The following is a 12,201-nucleotide window of genomic DNA, read 5'->3' on the forward strand; positions in this document are numbered from 1 at the left end:
TTAAAAAGAAAGATAAACATATTCCTGGTCCTTGAGACTTGGTCCAAACATTGGACATTACTGCGTATCATCTCACCCTTTTGTCCAGCCTCCCAAGAGTACTGAAAAAAAGAAATCACATCCTGGGATCAGATCAGAAATACATCTGCTAAAGAAATTAAAGATGATACAAACAGATGGAGAGAAATACCATGTTCTTGGATTGGAAGAATCAACAGTGTGAAAATGACTATACTACCCAAAGCAATCTACAGATTCAATGCAATCCCTATCAAACCACCAATGGCATTTTTCACAGAACTAGAACAAAAAATTGCACAATTTGTATGGAAACACAAAAGACCCAGAATAGCCAAAGCAATCTTAAGAAAAATGGAGCTGGAGGAATCAGGCTCCCGGACTTCAGACTATACTACAAAGCTACAGTAATCAAGACAGTATGGTACTGGCACAAAAACAGAAATATAGATCAATGGAAAAGGATAGAAGGCCCAGAGATAAACCCATGCACATATTGTCACCTTATCTTTGATAAAGATGGCAAGAGTATACAATGGAGAAAAAAGAGCCTCTTCAATAAGTGGTGCTGGGAAAACTGGACAGCTACATGTAAAAGAATGAAATTAGAACACTTCCTAACACCATACACAAAAACAAACTCAAAATGGATTAAAGACCTAAATGTAAGGCCAGACACAATAAAACTCTTAGAGGAAAACGTAGGAAGAGCACTCTTTGACATAAATCACAGCAAGATCCTTTTTGACCCACCTCCTAGAGAAATGGAAGTAAAACAAAAACTAACAAATGCAACCTAATGAAAGTTAAAACCTTTTGCACAGCAAAGGAAACCGTAAACAAGATGAAAAGACAACCCTCAGAATGGGAGAAAATATTTGCAAACGAAGCAACTGACAAAGGATTAATCTCCAAATTATACAAGCAGCTCATTCAGCTCAATATCAAAAAAACAAACAACCCAATCCAAAAATGAGCAGACCTAAATAGACATTTCTCCAAAGAAGACATACAGATGGCCAACAAACACATGAAAAGATGCTCAACATCACTAATCATTAGAGAAATGCAAATCAAAACTACAGTGAGGCATCACCTCACACCAGTTAGAATAGCCATCATCAAAAAATCGACAAACAAAATAAATGCTGGAGAGGGTGTGGAGAAAAGGGAACCCCCTTGCACTGTTGGTGGGAATGTAAATTGATACAGCCACTATGGAGAACAGTATGGAAGTTCCTTAAAAAACTACAAATAGAACTACCATATGACCCAGCAATCCCACTACTGGGCATATACCCTGAGAGAACCATACTTCAAAAAGGGACATGTACCACAATGTTCATTGCAGCACTATTTACAATAGCCAGGATGTGGAAGCAACCTAAGTGTCCATCAACAGATGAATGGATAAAGAAGATGTCGCACATATATACAATGGAATATTACTCCACCATAAAAAGAAATGAAATTGAGTTATTTGTAGTGAGGTGGATGGACCTAGAGTCTGTCATACAGAGTGAAGTAAGTCAGAAAGAGAAAAACAAATACCGTATGCTAACACATATGTATGGAATCTTAAAAAAAAAAAAAAAGGTTCTGATGAACCTAGGGGCAGGACAGGAATAAAGACATAGACATAGAGAATGGACTTGAGGACACGGGGAGGGGGATGGGTAAGCTGGGACGAAGTGAGAGAGTAACATTGACATATATACACTACCAAATGTAAAATCGATAGCTAGTGGGAAGCAGCTGCATAGCACAGGGAGATCAGCTCTGTGCTTTGCGACCACGTAGAGGTGTGGGATAAGGAGGGTGGGAGGGAGATGCAAGAGGGAGGGGGTATGGGGATATACGTGTGCATATAGCTGATTCACTTTGTTATATACAGCAGAAACTAACAACCACTGTAAAGCAATTATACTCCAATAAAGATGTTAAAAAAAAAGAAAGAAAGAAATACATCTGCTAAGATGTTACAGTCTATGGGCAGTTTCATTTCTACCCACCTCTCCAAACAAATCCCCATGGGCCAAAGTAGATGATGATATGTGTGATAGCTTACCAGTGGCACAATTAATCAGACAACTCTCAGAGGAGAAGCACAAGAGAGTTGCCACTACAAATCATAAATACTGATAAGAAATAGGAAGGAAAGTACCCTTAACTTGGCAGGGTCAGGTCAAGACTGGTAACAGAGTCTAAGTCCTGGGTAGGCTATTTCTAAGTCACATGCCCCTTCTTTCTTCTTAGGGACAGTCTGCCACATCCTCAGAACTGAGGGAATCATTATTATACTAAGAGAGTCACATGAGTCACTTTTCCACTCCCCATCCCTACTCGGGGATCATTTCCTGTTTGTCAGGGAAGACATTTTTATGACTTCCTTAACAGTGTATCCCACTGAGGAATCCTTTTATGATTACATGCATCTTGGCTATTAACTAATGGGATCCCCCACCAAGTTCTCTAGAGTCGCTACTACCTAATCCTATACTTGGCAGCAGCAGATAGTCATTCACTCATGATGCCTGCTCCCCTTTCACGGTATAGAATTGTCAGAGAAGTGGCTTCCTGCCAAGGGACTGTATTTCCTAGACCCCTTGCCAGTAAGATGTGGTCATAATAATACTGGGTTCTGGACCACAGAATGTGAGAGGAAGTGATGTGCAGCCCCTCCCAGGCCTGGCCCACAAAGACCTTCCATGTGTCTCCATCTTCCATGTCTTTTTTCCTCTCCACCCCCTGGAATGGAGATGGTGCAGAGGGCAACCTGAGAAGTCACATGGTGGTAGGGCCTCTGGAAATGACTATGTGGAGGGCTACTGTGCCAACTTTCTCCACATCCAGTATGCCATGAGAGCAAGAAGAAAGTCTGTCGTGAGGGAGTTATGCATATCTTTAGGTCTGTGTGAGATAGTAGTTAATGTAAGCGAATTTGTAACATATGTGATTGCGTATTCCAAGGCAGGATTAAAAATGCACTTTCAGAGAAGGTAAAGCATAGTGATCAGATCAGTCAGAATTTGGGGGGGGGGGTCAGTGTAGGCAGAAGGAGAATCCTTTCCTCAGCCACTTGGGTAGATGGCCAATTCAGGATCTTAATTTATTAAATTTTAGTTTATTAAAACGCAGGATAATGTACCACAAACTGTTGATTTTACCTTTATTTTAGAGCTGATGCAAAAAAAGACAAAAATATTGATTATCACCTCCACCCTGCTCAGGTTGTTCCAGAAATAAATCCTCCTTTATGCTTAGAAGACAGCACCAGTTAAATCTCATAAAGTGTGCGCATGGTTGGAAAGGGCAAAACAAGATGCTCAGAAAAAGGAATTACAGATGTTAATTCTAGGGCTCATTGCTCTTTCTGAAGCATTCTTTGTTTTCATTGCTTTGGTACCTACACCTTAAGCTTAGAGTTTAACAAATTAGAAACTGGCCACAGGCATCTAAGAATTGTTTTTTATTTAAAAATATGTCCATGAAAAGCCAAGGAAATACAGAGGTGAGGCAGCACCAAAGCCTTCTGAGCCGAGGTTGGAAGTGCTTCTGTTTTTTCCAGAAATTCCCACTGGTGTTATGACTCAACAATGTGTAGCAATCAGTGGAGGAAAGGGGCAGAGTGACAGCTGAAATGCAAAGAAGTGTGCACAACCCAGAGCCATTTCAGCTATTTACCGAAATCCAAGTGCCCCCATGGGATGTTTTGCAACACATGTTCTGTTGAGAAAAAGAGGTTGCAAACCATGGGGTTATTGCAATAAACACCACTTGTGATGAACAGGATTTGTAAGTTTAAATATTTTTCAAGGTTTGTCTTCCTCACTATTCAATCAACTCTATGAGGACAGAGACAATGACACCACTGTACCCCAGCCCCTGGCACACAATAGGTACAATAAATATATGTTGTAAGGATGGATGGATGGAAGGATGGACTCTACCCAGCTCAAGTATAAGTAGGAACATCGTCTGGTATCAGAAGAGAGAGAACAAAACACATAAAGCCATATAATTCTTAGTGTTTGAAAAATGGCATTGAATTAGGACTAATAAATCTTCTTGGATAATTGCAGCTCTTTCAGTGCCCAAGCTACATTTTTACATCACTTTGAAACCCCAAAGTAAATACTTTCCCAATGTTTGCTTGGCTGGTAGGAAATGCTTTAATAAAAACGTAGTCTCTAAGTTGCCTGCCATCATCAGGGGAAAGGAGGTCACTTCCAGGCCCAGAAGAACTTGAAGGTGGCAGGGTACCAACGCTCCAAAGGGGCCAGCCTTACGGCTCCTCACTCCATCACTGCTCACTTCCTCCAGCTTGAAAGTGGAGTATGTGTGTATGGCCTGGGTGATAAGTGGGAAGAACTTTGATCAACAAGAACACGTTGGACACCATGAGGCAAGAGTATTTTACTGACCACGGCATGACTGGGATTCACTCTCTGTTCTGACGTTAGGAAGAATTTTAGGTGTGGGCAAAGTCAAAAAATTTTCCCTTTGGTCACATTACTCAAAGGATAAGCTGTCTACAACCCAGCAGCACTTGTCCATACTCCAGGACTCGGTTTATGACTACTCTGAGACAAACATCTGCCTGTGCAGTTTGTCCTTCCATCCAGTCTACCCTCTGGGGTCCAGGCCCTTGATGAGTCTCATACCCAGTGCCATTTGCCTCGTTACCCTGAACCAGGAAGCAAAGAGCATCACACTGATACAATAAGACATTTATCTGGCCAAGGTCTCAAGGACGGGACCAGGCTCAGTTGACCTGAGCGCACTCATTCATCATGTTCACACGTCCCCATCCCACCCCACCCTCATGAGATGGCTCCTGAGCCTGAGGTCTCTATCCCAAGAACCTCAGTTGAGAAATCGCGAAGGCAGCTTCAGTGCTGCTCAAGAGCCTGGGTATTGTAGCAGCCTGGGGGCAGGTTGTCCCTAATGTTCTCCAGGTTCTTCACATCAGCCAGAATCCCGTCTATGCTTGTCTCCAGCGAACGGAGGTGGCCCCTCTGAGAGCTTGCCCTCTCCTCCAGCTTCGACATCAACGGCCGCAGCTGACTGTTGATCTGGGCCTTGGCTCGGAAAAGCTTCTGCTCCAATAAGATCAGCCCCTCTTCATCCATACTGCCAGGCTGGTCTATTTTAGGAAACAAGAAAGGAGTTAACAGAGGAAAAAGCTGTGGTTAGATCTCCTTGAACATATGCAGGCCCTTCTGTAACTTTAACTAATTTCCATTTTCACCTGCCCAGAGCAAATAGTATGCTGTGCATTTGAAAGGCTTATTTTAAATTAGAAATAATCTAGAAGAAATTCTGAGAGCACGAGCCTCATTATTGGGTTTTGAACAGCCCAGTTTAAGCCTCTGGACTCTTTAGTTCAGCAAGATGAAGCTTGGATTTCTGTTTTCATGTTAGAGGCAACAGCTCCTGCTCTGAAAAGATGAAGGCTGAAGGTCATAGGGACTGAATACTGCTCAAGGTGTCTGCCCAACTCAGCTCATCCCTAACGTCAGCATCAACTCCAAATTCTCCTTTCTGAACCACCCTTAGGAAATCTCTTGCTGTTTTCTATTAGAAGACCTTTAGGAACTGGCTGGGCTTCAGGGTTTAGAGAGGCCAAGGTGTGCCTTGCTATTTTAGGGATGAATTCCAGCTGTTATGAAATGATGTAAGACTTCATTCTGGCCTGAAACAGTGGGAATCTGGCTAGATATTAGTTTATTTCCAATATGAAATGTGGTCACATTTGTTCAGGTATGTTTCACCTATAAACAATCTGACACTAATGTCAGCATGAAGGGCACCTGGCCAGACCCATTTGGTTTGAAAAGGTCTGAGTGGTCCTTAGTCAATTCAAACTCAAGGTCAGGTGCAGTGATAGCATTTGACTGCAGAAGTTTATCACAACTAGAGAGATTAAATTGTTATTGCTCTGGGACTCAGGAGAGCAAACAGAGTAGAAACAGCACTACAAAAAAAATGTTGATCCAGTGGATCAGTCCTTCACCTGCGGACAGGGGAGAATTCCAGAATTTAGGGTGCTATAACATGCAGGGTAAGTGAAGCAAGCTTGGGGACAAAACGTCCATGGGGAGGCAGCATGAGCTTCTCGAAAACAGCAGGAACACTGCAGACAGAGACCTCGGTTAGAATCCTGCCTCCACAACTTACTATGTGATCGGTGGGACAGTATTAAACTCCCTGAGCTTCCGTTTACTCCTCTGTGAAATAAAATAATAAAAATAATAAAACTTGGGGCTTCCCTAGTGGTGCAGTGGTTAAGAATCTGCCTGCCAACGCAGGGGACACGGGTTCGAGCCCTGGTTCAGGAAGATCCCACATGCCGCGGAGCAACTAAGCCCGTGCGCCACAACTACTGAGCCTGCGCTCTAGAGCCCGCGAGCCACAACTACTGAAGCCTGCGCGCCTAGAGCCCGTGCTCCGCAACAAGAGAAGCCACCGCAATGAGAAGCCCGAGCACCACAATGAAGAGTAGCCCTTGCTCGCCGCAGCTAGAGAAAGCCCGCGCGCAGGAACAAAGACCCAATGCAGCCAAAAATAAATAAAGTAAAATAAATAAATTTTTAAAAATAATAATAATAAAACTTACTTTATAGGACCTTTAAAAGACTTAAATGATCTTCCACCACGGAAAACCTGGCATAGTGCCTGTCACACAGTAAATGTTTGACAGTTCCCATCCAGCCTCTCTCCCCACGCTCTCACTTTCTCTTTAAAGGCCCTGTTAGTTTCATTGCCTTTTTCAGAACACTAAGCAAAATCGCTAAACTCTCCACTGGGGAGGGTTTATTTATTTATTTATTTTTTACCCTTAGAGGGTCTTTTACTCTTTGGGGCTCATTGGATCACAAAGCAAACCTGTCAGGATAACAACACAGACAATATTGGTCTCTCGGGGTGATGATGACACTCCACAGAAAAATCCGGTTTTAAAGAGGTTCTCCTGAATGTTGCTGGAATCTCTGACTGAATCCCTAGTTCCACATATGCTGCAGTCCAGGTTTGATGGAACAGGCCGATAAGTGTTTGATATCAGTTCTACCCAAGCCCATAATTTTAATTTATGTGAGTTTTCTTTTGGTTGGGATTCTGTGAGGAAACCTGAGCTGCTGCCACACGGTGCCATCAAATCTATTTTATCCTAAAATTTTGCAGTATCTCATGGACCTACCACCTTGACATTTCTTTCGGGTCATCTACCTGGCAGCTCAAGTTTCCACAACCCGTTACAGCGAGGTGTAACTGTGGTTGGGTGGGACAAGCAACAGAATTGGCGGGTGATTCTTGACCCCACAGACTGGGAGAATCTTCCCCCTCACCACTCCTACTTCCTCAGAGCTCTATGACTTCCCCTCAGTTATTTCAACTGCCTCCTGAACGATCTCATCCTGCCTCTTGTCTAACCCACCTTCAAACTCTCCTCCACTCAGCTGCCCCAGTGATCTTTCCAAAATGTACAGCAACAATGTCATCCCTCTGCTTGACACCGTCTACTAAGTTCTCAGGATCAAGGTCAGAATCCTCAGCAGGACTGTCAAACTGTCCAGTATACTTTTTTCACTGTGAAGCTCGAATCCTGCCTCCACAATTTACTGTGTGATCTGCAGGACATTATTAACCTCTCTGAGCCTCAATATACCTTCTCTACATACACCCAGTTCTTTGACCTACAGACTTTCACCTCCAAGGGCAATAGGTAGGTGCTCAGGTAACCCATCTTAGAGATGGTAAAATAGAGTCCCACAAATGTAAAGAAGTTTCCAGGCCCTGAAGTATCTGGGCCTGGAAACAAAGCAAATTTCCTGATACCCTTAAGGAAAGTTGAGACTCCCACTCATCGGGAGAAGCCCTGAAACAGGGCCTGGAAGGTTGTGGATACTCCACATACCTATTAGGTGCAGGATGCCGTCCAATGTGTTGAGTGTGTCTTGGATCGTAACTCCAGCATTCTTGGCTCTGTTATCAACTCTTTGGGCTTCTGTGATAACCTGAGGAAAATATAAACACAAGCCCATTTTGCAAGGGTGTTCCCACGCTGGCAAGGTTAAAGTGCTCTCTGCTGGAAAGCCACGGGAACTTACCGTCTGCACTGCATCCGTATCCGTGCCGAACTCCCGCTCCTTCCTTGCCAGCTCTCCTTCCACTTCCCTCATCTTACTCTTGAGAGTGGCCAGTCCCTTCTCCATGGCCAAGGCTCCATCTGCTGTCACGTTGGCCTCCAAGTTCAGACTCCCCATCTCCTGGGAGAAGAAAAGGAGCCAGGGACGGAAGGAGAGAGAGGGGTAAGGCACAAAAACATCCCAAAGACAACTGCAGAAAAAATACAGCTGCAGCCAGGCCCTGATGGAGTGGGATGAACAATGAGAGAGTCAGACTTGGGGACACACCCTTCCCCAAGCTCTGCCTCAAACAAGTTAATTTCGGGGTATGTCTCCAGGGACTAGGATGATCAGCCCTGAGACGCTGCTTCCCTCTCAGTTTAAGCTCACCAAATGGTGAGTGAAACAGGAACCAGTCGGGAAAACCCAGAGGCTGAGAAACTCATCTCACTCTCTGTCACGTTTCTTTGCTGCCGACATCTTTTGAATGGCTTTACTCCCCAAGACAGTTGAGTTTGGGGTGCAGAGAATGAATGGGCTATAGCTTTGAGTTTTGTTTTTATTAGGATGTACGAATCTTATCAATATCTTTACCAGTAAGCTACTATTAGGCATCAAGTTACACAGACGCCTCTGTACTAGAAGCCATGTAAAGAGAAGCACAGGAAATTGGTCTCTACCCTCAAGGGACCTAAGATTTGAGATGATTTTTGGAAGTTACCAAGTGGTCCAAGGGTGAGGCCACACAGTCTAGATATCAAGAGTTCCCTCTGGGCTTTCTAGAGTTGCTTAAGCGTTCTAGAAGTCATGCTTAAATAAGAACTACAAAGCTCTCGTCCAGCTGAGAAGCACTCTTTCTACTGTAGCACTTAACATATGGGTTGTAAGTGTAACTAGCTTGTCCTTTCCCATTACACTGTATGCTCTCTGAAGAGAAGGACTAGGTCTTTCCCATATCCGTATCCCCAGCACCAAGCACAGTGCTGGCACAGAGTGGAAGGAAAGAGAAAGATGAGGAAGTGGAGCTTAGACATAGAACATAGGGTCAAGGGATCCAGAACTCCAGAATTTCATAATCTTGACTCCAAACACTGGTATAGTTGCTACAAGTTGAGTTGTGTCCCCCAAAAGGATATGTTGAAATTCTAAACCCCAGTACCTCAGAATGTGACCTAATTCAGAAATAGGGCTGTTGCATATGTAATTAGTTAAGAGGAAGTCATATTGGAGTAGAGTGGGCCCCTAAGCCAACACGACTAGTGTCCTTATAAGAAGAGTTGGAGACACCGAGGAAGAAGAGCTCCATGTGATGACAGAGGCAGGGACTGGAGTAAAGTCGCTGCAAACCAAGGAACACAAAAGATTGACAGCCACCACGGGAAGCTAGGAAGAGGCAAGGGAGGTTTCTACCCAGAGTCTTGGAGAGAGTGTGGCTCTGCTGACACCTTGGTCTCAGACTTCTAGCCTCCAGAACTGTGAGAGAAGAAATTCCTGTTGTTTTAAGCCACACAGTCCGTGGTACTTTGTGAGAGCAGCTCCAGGAAACTAATACAATAGTCTATATAAACAACAGTCTTGGATGGCTCTTCTCATGGTGTTGTCCAAAAAGGGAGCTGAAAATGGTGGGCATGGGGCAGCAGTACTCAGCCAATGATAGCCCTGTGAACCAATCAACAAGAGGGTCAGCCAAGTGGATCTAGGGCCGCCGTGGACCATAACAGAACCCTACGGGTCAACATGAGCCCAGCGCTCTTGCTCCCTGAACATTACCCTTGCGTTTGGAGCTGCTCCCACCAACCTGCACCTCAATGTCCCTTCACCTGTTCTATGTTGCCGGTGATCTCCAGGGCTTCCCCCGCTGCATTCTTTGCCCTCTGGGCATCAGCAGCAGCACCGCCCAGGGCTGTTTCCGCTCGCTTGGTCTTGTCGCTGGCATCTGCAACCTTCTGGCTGATGTAGGAGAGTCTCTTCATGGCCTCTTCAGCTTCTGCTTTTCTGTCTTCAACTTGCAGGTCAAACTCTGAAATGCAGATAAGAAAACATTGCCGTAAAGTTGAAAATTAGCTTCCAACGGAAGATGAAAGTGGCTGAGGTTTTTAAGAAAAATTCCAGAAAGAGTGTTAATACTGCCCAGGAGGTGAGAGTGTGGAAAGTTGTGGCTATTACTCTTTCTTGTCCAGGAGAAAGCATCTTAAAGGAGGCACTGAACTAACCATCAACAATCAGCCTGCCCTGGGCCCCCATCATTGCAAAAGTGAACCCCAAAGTGAATCAGAAGCAGGTGGAATCTTTGAAACCCAAAGTTTCAAGCCAGAGCCTTAAACCCTAAGCTGCCAATGGCAATAGCTGGGGATTGGACAGAATGGGTAGAGAAGTACTTTCTGTGAAGAAAATCCTAAGACTTAGGAATGTTTATTTTTTGTTTTTAGTGAAGAAGACTGAAACTTTAACCAAATGTCTACAAGGCATAAACCCAGACTACCTGGAATCTAGATGCTATGACAAAGCTTGCTTTATTATTACCACAAAGCAACCTCACTGGTTCTGTCAATATATTGGAACCAACCAGGCAAAAGAAAGAGGAAAGAAAAGAAAGGAAGAAAGGAAGAAAGGAAGGAAGGAAGGAAGAACGAAAGAAAGAAAGAAAGAAAGAAAAAGAAAGAAAGAAAGGAAGGAAGGAAGGAAGGAAGAAAAGAAAGAAAGAAAAAGAAAAAAGAAAGGGGGGAGGGAGGGAGGGAGGGAGAGAGAAAGAGAGGGAAAGGAAGAAAGAGAGAGGGGGAGGGAGGAAAAGAAAAGAGAATTATCTGTATGGTAGTGGGATATTGAATCTGTGAGGAACCTTAGAGGTCATTTAGTTCAAATTTCTCCAGAGGGAAACGTTAGAATCTAGAAAGGCTATGTGACTTGCCTATGGTCACACAGCCAGCTCAGCCCAGTCATGTGGCTGAGCAGAGATCAGGACTCAAGCCTTTTGACATTTAGTTCAATTCTTTCTACTACATCAAATATTTTTAAATGTTTTTCTTTAGAAAGATATTTATTAAGTGTCTATTAAATACCCCAATGTACCTGTCACTTAGATTTATAAAGATTCAAAATAAACCAAAGTCATGGTTATAACTTTAAAATACTCAAGTGATCTGAACCACGAAATACTCACCTCTGAGGTTCTTTAAGATGTTCTCAACTTCATAAAAAGTGGCATTGCCCATACTTAGTGCTTCTTGGGCTCTGCTTTTAGCAAGGTTGGCACGGGAAAGCAGTTGATCTGATTTCTGTAAATAGGCAGGCAGAACAAGATTAGAGTAAATGTAACACACACCCAGGAAGTGTCCTCCTGCCAGCATATTCACTCTGACACACTTCTGTTCATGACAACAGAGAGCTGTGATTCGCCAGAGTCTAGGGGTGCTGTAGCAAACCGCTCCACAACCTGGGGCAGCAGAAACTTTATAACCCAACGACCCAATAGGATCCCACATCGAGAACAGTCTCAAGCTCTAGTCCCCTATCAGGTACAAGAACAGTTTGCGAATCCTAATTTTAAACTCTAGATACTTCCTGAAACGAAGCTAATAGACAGAGCCAGACCAAAATTAGGCCCAGTAGGCCTGAGTCCTATTCCTAGATTTGAGGGCTGACTCAGTGGGTGGAGCTGAGCTAATTACGTTAAGGTCTCTATAAGCAGCAGTATCATAACCTTTTGAGGGTTTTTGATGGTTCTTCTTACAGCATTAATTCACATGGTAGCCCTTCAATACATGTTTGTTGAATGAACAAACTAACAAAGGATACCTGTCTCCCATTCTTCCCATTCTGTAAGAGCTTCCGGGTTTCTTCTTCCCAGTTTCCCAGATTGCTTTGCACACGCTTGAATTCATCCACATGCTTAGTCACCAGGCTTGAGACAGAGTCAGCCTTCTGTCTGATCCTCTTCGTTTCTACCTGTGAGCCCCCAAAAATGAATGAGCCTTACTTTCTGCTCACCAGTTGTCACACCAGCCTTCCTAGCACCTGCCATCATTGTTTGAAAACAACTATCCAGGCCCAAAGT

At 43.9% G+C, this 12,201-nt stretch overlaps 1 protein-coding gene across 1 annotated transcript in view; it reads right to left on the reverse strand.

Annotated features, from left to right (window-relative positions):
• Positions 1 to 3,472: 3,472 nt before the first annotated feature.
• LAMC2 (laminin subunit gamma 2) overlaps positions 3,473 to 12,201 on the reverse strand; it is a 59,681-nt gene continuing 50,952 nt past the window's right edge. The window contains exons 18-23 of the mRNA XM_061183034.1: positions 11,943 to 12,092; positions 11,308 to 11,422; positions 9,968 to 10,167; positions 8,130 to 8,288; positions 7,937 to 8,036; positions 3,473 to 5,164 (exon numbers count right to left, since the gene is read on the reverse strand). Of these exons, the coding sequence (XP_061039017.1) occupies positions 4,911 to 5,164; positions 7,937 to 8,036; positions 8,130 to 8,288; positions 9,968 to 10,167; positions 11,308 to 11,422; positions 11,943 to 12,092 (978 nt within the window). The 3' untranslated portion in view covers positions 3,473 to 4,910. The remainder of the gene's footprint in view (positions 5,165 to 7,936; positions 8,037 to 8,129; positions 8,289 to 9,967; positions 10,168 to 11,307; positions 11,423 to 11,942; positions 12,093 to 12,201) is intronic.

Source organism: Eubalaena glacialis, chromosome 3, assembly GCF_028564815.1.
Source record: "Eubalaena glacialis isolate mEubGla1 chromosome 3, mEubGla1.1.hap2.+ XY, whole genome shotgun sequence".
Classification (NCBI taxonomy): Eukaryota; Metazoa; Chordata; class Mammalia; order Artiodactyla; family Balaenidae; genus Eubalaena; species Eubalaena glacialis.